This window comes from Oncorhynchus clarkii, chromosome 27, assembly GCF_045791955.1.
Source record: "Oncorhynchus clarkii lewisi isolate Uvic-CL-2024 chromosome 27, UVic_Ocla_1.0, whole genome shotgun sequence".
NCBI classification, from domain to species: Eukaryota; Metazoa; Chordata; class Actinopteri; order Salmoniformes; family Salmonidae; genus Oncorhynchus; species Oncorhynchus clarkii.
Window position 1 is genome coordinate 30,042,748 of NC_092173.1, and position 17,273 is coordinate 30,060,020.

Below are 17,273 nucleotides of genomic sequence, written 5' to 3' on the forward strand. Positions count from 1 at the left end.
GAGAGAGAGAGAGAGAGAGAGAGAGAGAGAGAGAGAGCGAGAGAGAGAGAGAGAGAGAAAGAGAAAGTGTGCGCGCTAGCGAGATATCTGAGCTTGTCAGCTTTGACAAATGGAGAGGGGGAGCTGGTGAGATTGGTGCGGAAGCGATTGATTGGAGAAAAGGCGACTGAGGAAGAGAACAAGGCAGAAGTGGGAGATGCTGGTTAGCACTCTGGACAGGGAGTGTCCAGGCAGTTGGCTGAAGCGTCAGGGAAAGAGCCTAGCCAACGGCCTCTATCGAAAAGTTTATATTCTGTTTTAGTGTTGCGTGAAAACAAAGAAAACACAAACACTCTTAATCGCTCTCTCTATCTCACACACACATACACACACAGTATTGTATAACTAAACTTGAGGGGGGACACAATTCAGTCCCATTCAAAATCCCTAAACCTAACTTTAACACTTACCCTAACCTTAACGCTAACCCTAACCTTGAACCCAAAACCTTACCTTAAACCTAATGCTAAACCTAACCCTAGCTCCTAACCCTAATTCTAACCCTAACCCTAGCTCCTAACCCTAACCAAAATTCTAACCCTAACCCTAGCTCCTAACCCTAACCCTAATGCTAAACCTAACCCTAGCTCCTAACCCTAACCCTAATTCTAACCCTGACACTAATTGTAGCCTTAACCCTACATCCCTTACAAATATCATTTGACCTTGTTTGTTTACTATTCTTGTGGCAACTTCTGGTCCCCACAAGTATAGTTAAACACGTACAGTCACACAGTCTGCTTTCGCCTCTGAAAGAGATTGACAGAGGCTTTCGACTCTGTCAATCACCGCATTCTTATCGGCAGACTCAACAGCCTTGGTCTCTCAAATGACTGCCTCGCCTGGTTCACCAACTACTTCTCAGATAGAGTTCAGTGTGTCAATTCGGAGGGCCTGTTGTCCGGACCTCCGGCAGTCTCTATGGGGGTGCCACAGGGTTAAATTCTCGGGCCGACATTTCTCTGTATACATCAACGATGTCGCTCTTGCTGCTGGTGATTCTCTGATCCACCTCTACACAGACGACATGATTCTGTATACTTCTGGCCCTTCTTTGGACACTGTGTTAACAAACCTCAGGACGAGCTTCAATACCATACAACACTTCTTCCGTAGCCTAAAACTGCTCTTAAATGCAAGCACGACCAAATGCATGCTCTTCAACCGATCGCTGCCCGCACACACCCACCCGTCTAGCATCACTACTCTGGACGGTTCTGACTTAGAATATGTGGACAACTATAAATACCTAGGTGTCTAATTAGACTGTAAACTCTCCTTTCAGACTCACATTAATCATCTCCAATCCAAAATGAAATCTAGAATTGGCTTCCTATTTCGCAACAAAGCATCCTTCACTCACGCTGCCAAACATACCCTCGTAAAAATGACTATCCTACCGATCCTTGACTTTGGCGATGTCATTTACAAAATAGCCTCCAATACTCTACTCAGCAAATTGGATGTAGTCTATCACAGTGCAATCCGTTTTGTCACCAAAGCCCCATATACTACCCACCACTGCGACCTGTACGCTCTCGTTGGCTGGCCCTCGCTCCAAACTCACTGGCTCCAGGTCATCTATAAGTCTTTGCTAGGTAAAGCCCCGCCTTATCTCAGCTCACTGGCCACCATAGCAGCACCCACTCGTAGCCCACGCTCCAGCAGGTATATTTCACTGGTCACCCCCAAAGCCAACTCCTACTTTGGTCGCCTTTCCTTCCAGTTCTCTACTGCCAATGACTGGAACGAACTGCAAAGATCACTGAAGCTGAAGACATATATCTCCCTCACTAACTTTAAGCATCAGCTATCAGAGCAGCTTACCGACCATTGCACCTTCACATAGCCCATCTGTAAATATCCCACCCAACTACCTCATCCCCATACTGTTATTTATTTATTTGCTCCTTTGCAGCCCAGTATCTCTACTTGCACATTCATTTTCTGCACATCTATCACTCCAGTGTTTAATTGCTAAATTGTAATTATTTTGCCACAATGAACTATTTATTGCCTACCTCCCTAATCTTACTACGTTTTCACACACTGTATATAGACTTTTCTTTTGTGTTATTGACTGTACGTTTTGTTTATCCCATGTGTAACTCTGTGTTGTTTGTGTTGCACTGCTTTGCTCTATCTTAGCCAGGTCGCAGTTGTAAATGAGAACTTGTTCTCAACTGGCCTACCTGGTTAAATAAAGGTGAAATAAAAAAATAAAAAAACACAGTAATGCTGGAGACTGGGAACTAATGGGTTTGTGAGGTGTGTTCCTTGTCTCTTGCTGCTGCTGTTCTTAAAAGGTGGGGTGAACACTGGGGTGAGGAAGGGTGAATACTTTTCTCCATCTATCTCTAATTGCTTCTATTATTCCTTTCCCTCGCTAAGCAATCCCTCCTTCCTCTCCTCTCCTCTCCTCTCCGCCCTTCTCTTCAGGGAGCACTCTCAAAGACAAGGGACGTTCCTTCTTAATTCTATAAAAGCGTCTGGTGTTTTCTCCACTCACTCCTCTCTCTCTCTCTCTCTCTCTCTCTCGCTTTCTCTTTTCTTCCTCTCTCTCCCTTCTTCACACCTCAGAGAGTAAATCAATGGGCCTGTCTAGTGCTAAGTATGGTCAGCAATAGCCCCAGAGGGAGAGCAGGGGAGCAAGAGAGCTCACCTGCCCACTGTGATTAGTAGAGGCTTACCTCCAACTATAACACAGCTACACACACACACACACATACACATACACATGTACACACACACATTGTTCACCTCCTGAAAAACTAGAAAGGAGTGCAAGAGATAAGAGACCATGAAGAAATAACCCCAACCCCAAGCAATTTTTACATTTTTTATTTCACCTTTATTTAATTTAACCAGGTAGGCTAGTTGAGAACAAGTTCTCATTTACAACTGCGACCTGGCCAAGATAAAGCAAAGCAGTGCGACACAAACAACAACACAGAGTTGCACAAGGAATAAACAAGCGTACAGTCAATAACACAATAGAAAAAAAGAGAGTCTATATACAGTGTGTGCAAATGGCGTGCGGAGGTAAGGCAATAAATAGGCCATAGTAGCAAAGTAATTACAATTTACAAATTAACACTGGAGTGATAGATGTGCAGATGATGAAAAAACAATATGGGGATGAGGTAGGTAGATTGGATGGGATATTTACAGGTGGGCTATGTACAGCTATTTGGATGGGCTATTTACAGATGGGCTAGATTTTATTTTCGATTGGAAATGTTTAATATGAGTCTGGAAGGAGAGTTTACAGTCTAGCCAGACACCTAGGTATTTGTAGTTGTCCACCTATTCTAGGTCAGAACTGTCCAGAGTAGTTATGCTAGTCGGGCATGTGGGTGCGGGCAGCGAGCAGTTGAACAGCATGCATTTAGTGTTACTAGCGTTTAAGAGCAGTTGGAGGCCATGGAAGGAGTGTTGTATGGCATTGAAGCTCGTTTGGAGGTTTGCCAGAGGTCCGGACAATAGGCCCTCCGATTTGACACACTGAACTCTGTCTGAGAAGTAGTTGGTGAACCAGGCGAGGCAGTCATTTGAGAAACCAAGGCTGTTGAGTCTGGCAATAAGAATACGGTGAATGACAGAGTCGAAAGCCTTGGCCAGGTCGATGAAGACGGCTGCACAGTACTGTCTTTTATCGATGGCGGTTATGATATCGTTTAGTACCTTGAGCGTAGCTGAGCACCCGTGCACCCGTGACCAGCTCGGAAATTAGATTGCACAGTGGAGAAGGTATGGTGGGATTCAAAATGGTCAGTGATCTGTTAATTAACTTGGCTTTCGAAGATTTTAGAAAGGCAGGGCAGGATAGATATAGGTCTATTACAGTTTGGGTCTAGAGTGTCACTCCCTTTGAAGAGAGGAGGACCACGGCAGCTTTCCAATCTTTAGGGATCTCGGACGATACGAAAGAGAGCTTGAACAGACTGGTAATAGGACTTGCAACAATGTTGGCGGATAATTTTAGAAAGAGAGGGTCCAGGAGGTCTAGCACAGCTGATTTGTTCGGGTCCAGGTTTTGCAGCTCTTTTAGAACATCTGTTATCTGGATTTGGGTGAAGGAAAAGTGGGGAGGCTTGGGCAAGTAGCTGCGTGGGGTGCAGAGCTGTTGGCCGGGGTTGGGCTAGCCAGGAGGAAAGCATGGAGAAATGCTTATTGAAGAAGAGAAATACTTATTTAAATTCTCTATTATCGTGGATTTATCTGTGGTCACAGTGTTACCTAGCCTCAGTGCAGTTAGAGTTAGAGCTACAGGATGCAAATTTCTGTTTGAAAAAGCTAGCCTTTACTTTCCTGACTGACTGTGTGTATTGGTTCCCTGAAAAGTTGCATATCGTTGGGACTATTCGATGCTAGTGCAGTCTGCCACAGGATGTTTTTGTGCTGGTTGTGGGCAGTCAGGTCTGGAGTGAACCAAGGGCTATATCTGTTCTTAGTTCTATATTTTTTGAAAGGGGCATGCTTATTTAAGATGGTGAGGAAAGCACTTTTAAATAATATCCAGGCATCCTCGACTGACGGGATGAGGTCAATGTCCTTCCAGGATACCCGGGCCAGGTTGATTAGAAAGGCTTGCTCGCAGAAGTGTTTTAGGGAGCGTTTGACAGTGATGAAGGGTAGTCGTTTCACCGCGGACCCATGGTGGATGCAGGGAATGAGGCAGTGATCGCTGAGATCCTGATTGAAAAGAGCAGAGGTGTATTTGGAGGGCAAGTTTGTCAGGATAATATCTATGAGGGTGCCCATGTTTACGGATTTAGGATTGTACCTGGTGGGTTCGTTGATAATTTGTGTGAGATTGAGGGCATCTAGCTTAGATTGTAGGACTGCCGGGGTGTTAATAACCTGTTTGGGATATGGGGCAGCATTTTCACGTTCGGATGAAAAGCATGCCCATAGTAAACTTCCTGCTACTCAGGCCCAGAAGCTAATATATGTATATTATTAGTAGTATTGGATAGAAAACACTCTGAAGTTTCTAAAACTGTTTGAATGATGTCTGTGAGTACAACAGAACCTACATGGTTGGCAAAAACCTGAGAAAAATCCAACCCGGAAGTGGGAAATCTGAGGTTTGTAGTTTTTGAACTCATTTCCTATCAAATATACAGTGTCTATGGGGTCATATTGCACTTCCTAAGGCTTCCACTAGATGTCAACAGTCTTTAGAACGTTGTTTGATGCTTCTACTGTGAAGTGGGGGCGAATGAGAGCTGATTCAACCAGAGCTCTGCCAGAGTGCCATGAGCTGATCACGCGCGCACACGTGAGAGTGACCTGCGTTCAATTGCAATTCTTAAGACAAAGGAATTCTCCGGTTGGAACATTATTGAAGATTTATGTTAAAAACATCCTAAAGATTGATTCTATACGTCGTTTGACATGTTTCTACGAACTGTAATATAACTTTTTGAACTTTTCGTCTGAACTTTCGCCTGGACCTGTGCCTCGTGAGTTTGGATTTGTTACCAAACGCGCTAACAAAAGGAGGTATTTGGACATAAATTATGGACTTTATCAAACAAAACAAACATTTATTGTGGAACTGAGATTCCTGGGAGTGCATTCTGATGAAGATCATCAAAGATAAGTTAATATTTATAACGCTATTTCTGACTTTTACTGACTGCACAACATGGCGGGTATCTGCATGGCTTGTTTTGTGTCTGAGCGCTGTACTCAGATTATTGCATGGTTTGCTTTTTCCGTTAAGCTTTTTTGAAATCTGACACAGCGGTTGCAGAGAAGTATATCTATAATTCTGTGCATAATAGTTGTATCTTTTATCAAAGTTTATTATGAGTATTTCTGTAAATTGATTTGGCTCTCTGAAAATTCGCCGGATGTTTGAGGCACAACATTACTGACCATAAAGCGCCAATGTAAGCTGACATTTTTGGATATAAATATGAACTTTATCGAACAAAACATAGATGTATTGTGTAACATGAAGTCCTATGAGTGCCATCTGAAGAATATCATCAAAGGTTAGTGATACATTTTTGTGACTACTCTCTTTGGCTGGAAAATGGCTGTTTTTTTGTGACTAGGCTCTGACCTAACATAATCATATGGTGTGCTTTCGCTGTAAAGCCTTTTTGAAATCGGACATGATGGGTAGATTAACAAGACGTTTATCTTTAATTTGGTGTATTGCACTTGTGAATGTATGAAAGTTACATATTTCTAAAAAACATTTTTGAATTTCACGCTCTGCCTCTAGCGGCCGGGAGGTGGGCTGGCTCAGAGCTAGCTTCTGGGCTGAGCCACCCAGTGGCAGCTAGCTAGCTGTGATGATCCGGAGTAATGGTCCAGGGCTTACGGCAGGAATCCGGCGTTGTAGTGGAGAAAACAGTCCAATACTGGCAGGCTGGCAAGTATTATCCAGGCTAAAAGCGGCTGCTGTTTGTGCAGAAGGTAAAGGCCGCTAGCAGTGGCTGACAATGACTAAATAGCTAGTAGCTAATTAGCTGGTTAGCTTCTGATGGCTAACTTCTGATGGAGGTTCTGGCTATATTTAATTTAAAAATGGAAAAGAGATTGAAAATAAATTGAAATATATACAAAAAATACGAAAAATACAAAATGTACATTGGAGAACGACAAACTACGTCTGCACTGCTACCCCATCTTGGAATATGTCAATATGTGTTCTGTGGGTCAGAGGTGCTATGGCTACGGTATAAAAGCTCACAGTAGTACATACACCTGTAACCTTTTGTATTGTTCTGAATTCAATGGGGGAGATATTGTACGTATGTCCAAATGTCCATACCAGCATACATTGCTTTACTATCAGTGGAGTGTTGCATCTCAGTGCTAGAGGTGTCACTACAGACACTCTGGTTCAAATCCAGGCTATATCATGACTGGCTGTGATTGGGAATCACATAGGGCGGTGAACAATTGGCCCAGCGTCGTCCGGGTTTGGATGGTGTATGTCGTTATTGTAAATAACTAAAAAATCTTAACTGACTTGCCTAGTTAAATAAAATAAACAACCTTACCCTCAATCTATCTACTGAGTGTCAAGCAGAGATGCATTGGGTCCCATTTTTACAGTATTTGGTATGGCTCAACCAGGGATCAAACTCCCAACCATCCAATCACCGGATGGACACTCTAACAACAAGGAAACTGAGTTGATCACTAAACAATGATCTATATAAGAAGAAGAATCTGATTTGAGACCAGTGAATTAAGACTACTCTATTAGCAAAACCCTGATCTGAAGTAAGGTCGATAAGGCAGGGCTGAGATCAATGAGGTAGCACTCCTCCATACTTTGCCATAATCTGAGATAAGAGCACTGATTTGAAATCAGTGAAATAGCTGAGCCTGATATTAATGAAAGAGATGTACTGCACTCTTCCACCCTGAGCCTTGGTTTTCCCACCCAGACCTAAAAATAGGAGAGACAAGCAAGGCTGTACTGAGATCAGAGAGGTGGTCCTTTGTAGCTCTGTTGGTAGAGCATGGTGCTTTTAACACCAGGGTAGAGGGTTTGATTCCCAGGACCACCCATACGTAAAAATATACGCACGCGTGACTGTAAGTCGCTTTGGATAAAATCGTTGGCTAAATAGCATATCATATAATAGGTAACAACATGTCCTCCTACATGTTGAACCATGGTTTTCTAGTCGCAGCACGGCAGGCAGGAATTGTGCTGCCTCCAGCCGGGGATTTATAGAGCGCTCCGATAATGCACTTCCTCGCTCAAAAGGGGGACATAAATCTGCCTATTTTTTTTGTCAACACTTTTTTATTGGCTGATGAGGTCCTATTCTCTCGCTCTTCTGCTTATTCTATCACACACACACACACACACACACACACACCATGAACAATGTACAATGACTATTCAAAACATGAATAACACCTGCTCTTTCCATGTCAAAGACAGACCTGGTGAATCCAGGTGAAAGCTATGATCCCTTATTGATGTTGTTTTTTTTATTTTTAGGGAGGGTAGTTCAGCCTTAAAATTGCAGATAGATTGTAGCTTTCATCAATGTAATTGTTTGCATAATTTCCAATCTCCCATATATATACAGTAGCAGAGTAAAATTTGGACACACCTACTGATTCAAGGGTTTTTCTTTATTTTTCATATTTTCTACATTGCAGAATAATAGTGAAGACATCATGTAGTAACCAAAAAAGTGTTAAACAAATCAAAATATATTTGATATTTTAGAGAATCTTCAAAGTTTGCCCTTATGACAGCTTTGCATACTCTTGGTATTCTCTCATCCAGCTTCACCTGGAATGCTTTTCCAACCGTCTTGAAGGAGTTCCCACATATGCTGAGCACTTGTTGGCTGCTTTTCCTTCACTCTGAGGTCCAACTCATCCCAAACCATCTCTATTGGGTTGAGGTCAGGTGGTGGAGGCCAGGTCATCTGATGCAGCACTCATCACTCTCTTTCTTGGTCAAATAGCTGTTACACAGCCTGGAGGTATGTTGGGTCATTGTCATGTTGAAAAACAAATGATAGTGGGACTAAGTGCACACCAGATGGGATGGCGTATCGCTGCAGAATGCTGTGGTAGCCATGCTGGTTAAGTGTGCCTTGAATTCTAAATAAATCACTGACAGTGTCAACAACAAAGCACCCCCACACCATCACACCTCCTGCTCCATGCTTCATGGTGGGAACATGCGGAGATCCTGCGGATATCATCCGTTCACCTACTCTGCATCTCACAAAGACATGGCAGTTGGAACAAAAAATATCAAATTTGGACTCATCGGATAGATTTCCACCAGTCTGATGTCCATTGCTCGTGTTTCCTCGCCCAAGCAAGTCTCATCTTATCATTGGTGTCTTTTAGTAGTGGTTTCTGGGCAGCAATTCGACCATGAAGGCCTGATTCACACAGTCTCCTCTGAACAGTTGATGTTGAGATGTGTCTGTTACTTGAATACTGTGAAGCTTTTATTTGGGCTGCAATTTCTGAGGCTGGTAACTCTAATGAACTTATCCTCTGCAGCAGAGGTAACTCGGAGTCTTTCTTTCCTGTGGCGGTCCTCATGAGAGCCAGTTTCATCATAGCGCTTGATGGTTTTTGCGACTGCACTTGAAGAAACGTTCAAAGTTTTTGAAATGTTCTGAATTGACTGACCATGTTGTAAAGTAATGATGGACTGTCATTTCTCTTTGCTTATTTGAGCTGTTCTTGCCATAATATGGACTTGGTCTTTTCCCAAATAGTGAGGGGAAAAAAGTATTTGATCCCCTGCTGATTTTGTACGTTTGCCCACTGACAAAGAAATTATCCGTCTATAATTTTAATGGTAGGTTTATTTGAACAGTGAGAGACAGAATAACAACAAAAAAATCCAGAAAAACGCATGTAAAAAAATATATAAATTGATTTGCATTTTAATGAGGGAAATAAGTATTTGACCCCCTCTCAATCAGAAAGATTACTGGCTCCCAGGTGTCTTTTATACAGTAACGAGCTGAGATTAGGAGCACACTCTTAAAGGGAGTGCTCCTTATATCAGCTTGTTACTTGTATAAAAGACAGCTGTCCACAGAAGCAATCAATCAGATTCCAAACTCTCCACCATGGCGAAGACCAAAGAGCTCTCCAAGGATGTCAGGGACAAGATTGTAGACCTACACAAGGTTGGAATGGGCTACAAGACCATCGCCAAGCAGCTTGGTGAGAAGGTGACAACAGTTGGTGCGATTATTCGCAAATGGAAGAAACACAAAAGAACTGTCAATCTCCCTCGGCCCGGGGCTCCATGCAAGATCTCACCTCGTGGAGTTGCAATGATCATGAGAACGGTGAGGAATCAGCCCAGAACTACAGTGGAGGATCTTGTCAATGATCTCAAGGCAGCTGGGACCATAGTCACCAAGAAAACAATTGGTAACACACTACGCCGTGAAGGACTGAAATCCTGCAGCGCCCGCAAGGTCCCCCTGCTCAAGAAAGCACATATACATGCCCGTCTGAAGTTTGCCAATGAACATCTGAATGATTCAGAGGACAACTGGGTGAAAGTATTGTGGTGAGACCAAAATTGAGCTCTTTAGCATCAACTCAACTCGCCGTGTTTGGAGGAGGAGGAATGCTGCCTATGACCCCAAGAACACCATCACCACCATCAAACATGGAGGTGGAAAAATTATGCTTTGGGGGTGTTTTTCTGCTAAGGGGACAGGACAACTTCACCGCATCAAAGGGACGATGGACAGGGCCATGTACCGTCAAATCTTGGGTGAGAACCTCCTTCCCTCAGTCAGGGCATTGAAAATGGGTTGTGGATGGGTATTCCAGCATGACAATGACCCAAAACACACAGCCAAGGCAACAAAGGAGTGGCTCAAAAAGAAGCACATTAAGGTCCTGGAGTGGCCTAAACAGTCTCCAGACCTTAATCCCATAGAAAATCTGTGGAGAGAGCTGAAGGTTCGAGTTGCCAAATGTCAGCCTCGAAACCTTAATGACTTGGAGAAGATCTGCAAAGAGGATTGGGACAAAATCCCTGCTGAGATGTGTGCAAACCTGGTGGCCAACTACAAGAAACGTCTGACCTCTGTGATTTCCAACAAGGGTTTTGCCACCAAGTACTAAGTCATGTTTTGCAGAAGGGTCAAATGCTTATTTCCCTCATTAAAATGCAAATCAATTTATAATATTTTTGACATGCGTTTTACTGGATTTTTTTGTTGTTATTCTGTCTCTCACTGTTCAAATAAACATACCATTAAAATTATAGACTAATAATGTATTTGTCAGTGGGCAAACGTACAAAATCAGCAGGGGATCAAATACTTTTTTCCCTCACTGTATCTCCTGTCTAACAATCCTACCTTGTCACAACACAACTGATTGGCTCAAATGCATCAAGGAGAGAAATTCCACAAATGTACTTTTAACAAGGCACACCTGTTAAATGAAATGCATTCCAGATGACTACCTCATGAAGCTGGTTGAGAAAATGCCAAGAGTGTGTAAAGCTGTCATCAAGGCAAATGTGAAATTTGAGGCTATTTTGAAGAATCTAAAATAAAATAAAAACTGAAATGTACGTAAGTATTCAGACCCTTTACTATGAGACTCAAAGTTGAGCTCAGTTGCATGCTGTTTCCATTGATCATCCATGAGATGTTACTACAACTTGATTGGAGTCCACATGTGGTAAATTCAATTGATTGTACATGATTTGGAAAGGCACAAACTTGTCTCTATAAGGTCACACAGTTGACAGTGCATGTCAGAGCAAAAAAAGCCATGAGGTCAAAGGAATTGTCCGCAGAGCTCCGAGACAAGATTGAGTCAAGGCACAGATCTGGGGAAGGGTACAAAAAAATGTCTGCAGCATTGAAGGTCCCCAAGAACACAGTGCCCACCATAATTTTTAAATGTAAGAAGTTTAGAACCACCATGACTCTTCCTAGAGCTGGCCGTCCGGACAAACTGAGCAAACGGGGGAGAAGGGCCTTGGTCAGGGAGTTGACCAAGAACCTGATGGTGACTCTGACAGAGCTCCAGAGTTCCTCTGTGGAGATGGGAGAACCTTCCAGAGGGACAACCATCTCTGCAGCACTCCACCAATCAGGCCATTATAGTAGAGTGGCCAGAAGGAAGCCACTCCTCAGTAAAAAGCACATGACAGCCTGCTTTGAGTTTGCCAAAAGGCACCGAAAGGACTCTCAGACCATGAGAAACAAGATTCTCTGGTCTGATGAAACCAAGATTGAACTCCTTAGCCTGAACGCCAAGCATCACACCTGGAGGAAACCTGGCACCATCTCTATGGTGAAGCATGGTGGTGCCAGCATCATACTGTGGGGATGTTTTTCAGCGGCAGGGACTGGGAGACTAGTCAGGATTGAAGGAAAGATGAACAGAGCTCAGGACCTCAGACTGGGGTGAAGGTTCACCTTCCAACAGGACAATGACCCCAAGCACACAGCCAAGACAACACAGGAGTGGCTTCGGGGACAAGTCTCGGAATGTCCTCGAGTGGCCCAGCCAGAGCCTAGACTTGAACCCGATCGAACATCTCTGGAGAGACCTGAAAATAGCTATGCAGCAACGCTCCCCATCTAACCTGACAGCGCTTGAGAGGATCTGCAGAGAAGAATGGGAGAAACTCCCCAAATACATGTGTGCCAAGCTTGTAGTGTCATACCCAAGAAGACTTGAGGCCGTAATCGCTGCCAAAGGTGCTTCAACAAAGTACTGAGTAAAGGGTCTGAATACTTTTGTAAACATTTCTAAAAACCTGTTTTTGCTTTATCATAATGGGATTTTGTGTGTAGATTGATGAGGTAAAAAACAATTTTATCAATTTTTAGAATAAGGCTGTAACACAACAAAATGTGAAAAAGTGAAGGGGTCTGAATACTTTCTGAATGCACTGTATATCTGAACACCATCCAGTTTTGATTTATATGTGCCATTGTGCTGTGATGTTTCACAAAAGTTCTGAACCTTTCTATTCTCATTGTTTCTACAGAATGGTGCAACTGAATATTAGGAAGCTGTTCCTGATGTTTGGTATACTCAGGGTATTGGTCAGGTGCTTCTATAGAGGAAGCATTGCCTATATTGAAATAATACCTTATTTTATAATGAAGGTGGAAGTTTCTGTTAATCATAACTCTTTTTATCTTGATTTATTTTAACCTTGTGCATTGAAATATGCATTCTGTACCTCGTTTTCACATATACAGTAGTCCACCAACCTGCATCCAAAGTACTCCTGCAGTTGGCCAAATCGTATTACCGGGTAATGCTTTGCTTCCTCTATGGACTGAGTCATATTACATTTGAAGTACTGTTTATGTGTACTTTCTGATTGAAAAATAATAGTTGTGTGTTTACCCCCCCAAAATAATAAAGCTGCAAAAGGTTCCTCGATGGAAACAGACGCTGTGGGTAGCTAAATGAAAATACACATACTATAGGTAATGAGCTATCTAAATTCATAGTTCATATTGCTTGGAATTACACAAAAGCGCAGCTCCGGGCAGCTCTGGCAAAAACCTCTGCACCGCTTTCTACTCAACCGCGAAAAAAATCCCCCCACCACGCTGCTGAGCGTGAGACATGATGGGTTGTGGGAGAAATCGTTTGAGTCACCGTTTGCAACCGTGAATGCAATAATTCCTTTGTAAATAGCTTCGCCGCCTCTTCGTAGTTTTGCATACTTGGCTGCTGTCAACATGCACCAACACACATACTTACGGGCATAAACAACCAGCTCTAGGTTTGGAGCGGATGCCTTGAGGATCTCTTTGATTAAAAGGAGTGTCGTTAGTTCACGGTTCTTGAAATTCAACGGTGGCTACACAGAAAATGACAGGGGAAGACCGCGCCTCAAAGTTGTCCTGTAGAACAGCCAATTCCTGAGTCTTCTCTAGTTACATAAAGGACATACAGTAGACGCACGGTTCAACTGTCGCGTGGAACATTTTAAAGAAAAGCTGCATCATGACAGAAAATAATGTTACTAAGTTACAAGTTCAGAACGTTACTGTATGTCTCACGTTTCTCTCGCTTTTACACGGAGTTAAAGACGGCAATTGAAAATGCCATCTTTAAATGCGGCTGGTGGGCCAGGATAGCAGCAGACAGACTACATATATAAATGCATGTAGACACGCCTTCAAATTAGTGTATTCGGCTATTTCAGCCACACCCGTTGCTGACAGGTGTGTCTCCATAGACAAACATTGGCAGGAGAATAGTCCATACTGAAGAGGTCAGTGACTTTCAACGTGGCACAGAAAGGGACCACCAAGTGCTGAAGCATGTAGTGCGTTAAAATCGTCTGTCCTCAGTTGCAACATCCACTACCAAGTGCCAAACTCTCTTTGGAAGCAAAGTCAGCACAATAACTGTTCTTCGGGAGCTTCATGAAATAGATTTCCTTGGCCTTGCAGCGAGCACACAATCCTAAGATCACCATGTGCAAAGCCAAGTGTAGACTGGAGTGGTGTAAATCTCGCTGCCATTTGACTCTGGAGGATTGGAAACGCATTCTCTGGAGTGATGAATCACGCTTCACCATCTAGCAGTCAGACAGACGAATCTGGGTTTGGCAGATGCCAGGAGAATGCTACTTGACCCAATGCATAGTGCCAACTGTGTTTGGTGGAGGAGGAATAATGGTATGGTGCTGTTTTAGTTAGTTCCTTAGTTCCAGTGAAGGGAATCGGTGTGTTTGTCGAGATTGGTGTGGAAGAAATTGACTGGCCTGCACAGAGCCCTGACCTCAACCCGATTGAATACCTTTGGGATGAATTGGAACACAGACTGTGAGCCAGGCCTAATCGCCCAACATCAGTGCCCAACCTCACTAATACTCTTGTGGCTGAATGGAAACAAGTCCCTGCAGCAATTTTCCAACATCTAGTGGAAAGCCTTCCCAGAAGAGTGGAGGCTGTTATAGCAGCAAAGGGGGGACCAACTCCATATTAATGCCCATGATTTTGGAATGAGATGTTCGACAAGCAGAAGTCCACATACTTTTGGTCATGTATTGTATCGTAAACAATGGGCTCTCATTTTCTCCTATGTTGCGGCCCTGGGGACTTAATTAGAACCGTGTTGTGCCGGCGTTTCCACCCCCATTGACTCGACAGTAATGTGTTTACTTCTCACTTAGCAGCCGAGCAGTGGCTTGAAAAGTCCAACAGTCCTGAGCTACTAACTATCATGCTATCTCGAGATGAACAAAGTCTACACATTTGTGGATGGAGTTGGTGACAGACCACTCATATGGGTAACTTCAGCACCACTGACCACACATTAAAACACACTCAGGCTCTTATTGCAAATCAGCACCATAGACAGCTAGTGCATTCCCTATCTCTCGCTCACACACACACACACACACACACACGCGCGCGCGCGCTCTGCTCCGGGTCAGGCTATAATCATATTCAATTGAAAATGCAGATGAAGCACAAGCTTCGCCTCCCTACTCAGATCATTAGTTTGTATCATATGCATCCATACTACTGGGTCAACCGATAGAGACAGATAGGTATATTGGGCGCATGTGAAGCCAGACCCAAAGGCTGCTTTCTTTCCGAAGCACAGGGAAATGCGCGGAGCAACACCTTATCACGCATCCGGCAACTGCCACTGCTGCCAGACAAAGTGACAGGTGCAACATTTGTTATTACGCTCCCCAAACAGCAGACACAGTCTACGGGGAGTTTATTCATGTGTACCTGGTGCCAAATCCACCAATTTACCTGTGGCAACGGGGTGGCTCGTGAGCAGCACGAGAGCAGTTAGTCTCATATGTGCTATAACACAGATATATTTAGCTCACCGATGGAGTGCAGTCCGCAATCCATTAACGATATCAATTAATCGCTCATCATTCTGCAATAAAAAACATTAGCCTAAAAAGCCTGTGATGATAATTATATGCCTGATAACAAAATATTTTACCTTTATTTAACTAAAAACACATTCTTATTTTCAATGACGGCCTAAGAACAGTGGGTTAACTGCCTGTTCAGGGGCAGAATGACAGATTTGTACCATGACAGCTGGGGGGTTTGAATTTACAACCTTCCGGTTACTAGTCCAACGCTCTTACCACTAGGCTACCCTGCCGCACCAATATGCACCATCATCACCAGCATCGGCATCATTATAACAATATCTGATAAGTAGGGGCTTACTCATATTTATATCAGCATCAGGACATTATATGCCTAAATAGTCCTCATCATCAATAAGATATCAGACTACTTTCTACTATTCTTACCACCTCATATCTCTTCAAAAACCCATGATCTGTCTCGGTCGGTTCGAGTAGGCAGGTAATAACATGCCTATCACATGGTGAGGGACCATATCCATAGGCAGATGTCACAGTGAAAACTTGGACACATTGATACACTCAATGCAGCGGCACCACTCCTCCTGATAAGAAATGACAGGTCCCAGAGGCACCTCCACTCGGAAATAGACCTATCAGCCAGCCTCCCTACAATTCACCCTCTGCCCCGACTGCTTTACAAATCACAGCCATTTAACCATTTGATATCAGATATTCTAAATAAAAAGAATCACAGCGCAATCAGCCCACATTAGAGGTGAAAATACTCCGATATGGACGCTCTCTCCTCTCCCTATATTCCTCCCTCCCATTGCCGCTTCTTCAATAATAAGAAAATTGCAAAGTGACAGAGAGAGCGCACCACGCAAGGGGTAGGGAGCGCCAAGTTCCCCTTAACCTACCTTTCACTGTGTGACAGGCACACAGCCCCACTGCAACCCCGGCCATCAGCAGCACCACCTCGGATATTCTCTGCATCTTCATGGCGTGGTGAGAGCGAAATGCAGACAGGGCACGGTGACCTCTTTATCTCTCTCTCTCTCGATCCTTTCCGCCCGCTCCTTCTATTCAGCTTGTCCCAACGTTTTCTCTCCTTCAAGCCGTAAAACTGTTCACTAATGATATGTCCGACTTCGACTAAAGATAGCGAGCAAAGAGTGTAATAATACACACAGCGAAGCAGAGAGGGAGGCTTCTTCCGTGAAGAAACCGTGAAGCTGCGCGGTATAGTTAACAGAGCTCGTTCGATGGTTGTTGGATGCCCAACTAACTGCTTAGTGATAAAACGGGACCGGAGACCAACGCTCCCCGGGACTAGACTGTTACGTCACGGGGAGGAGAGATATGGATTCATATTCATATGTTTTTCTGTCATACCGCTCCCTCCTATCACTCAGCACTAAACAGCACCGCGATCACACACTTCTTCATTGTCTGAAATTATTAATCTGGCCAATTTTACAAGAATAATTCATTGTGAATATTATACTGATATTTAGCTCATTAGGCTACCACTGTCACGAGACCAACCGAGGATGTATCTTACCCACTTGCTTCCACATACAGGTATCCATAGCTTTGGGAAGATGTTTTGAGTAGGGGGTGCTGAGCGCAGGAGGGGTTGAAAACAAATCACCTTTCTAATAAAGTATAGCTGATTATTCAGGTGCTGGCTGTCAGTAAATAGCAATGCATCTAAAATGCGTGTGAAGATAAGGTTTCTTAAATATAATTTGAAATGTTGAGACAAGAATAAAGGGGAGGGGTGTGTAGCGAAGATATAGGCGCGTCTCTCTCCAGAACGCGCTCAACTCTCTGCTCTGAGCTGTCTTCTGCCAATTATTGCGCATCCATTGTTTTATTGTGTTAATTGTTTGCCCTT

At 43.6% G+C, this 17,273-nt stretch overlaps 1 protein-coding gene across 1 annotated transcript in view; it reads right to left on the reverse strand.

Moving 5' to 3' along the window:
• LOC139385642 (calsyntenin-2-like) overlaps positions 1–16,607 on the reverse strand; it is a 483,955-nt gene extending 467,348 nt beyond the window's left edge. The window contains exon 1 of the mRNA XM_071130874.1: positions 16,294–16,607. Coding sequence (XP_070986975.1) covers positions 16,294–16,375 — 82 coding nt within the window. The 5' untranslated portion in view covers positions 16,376–16,607. The remainder of the gene's footprint in view (positions 1–16,293) is intronic.
• Positions 16,608–17,273: the final 666 nt, after the last annotated feature.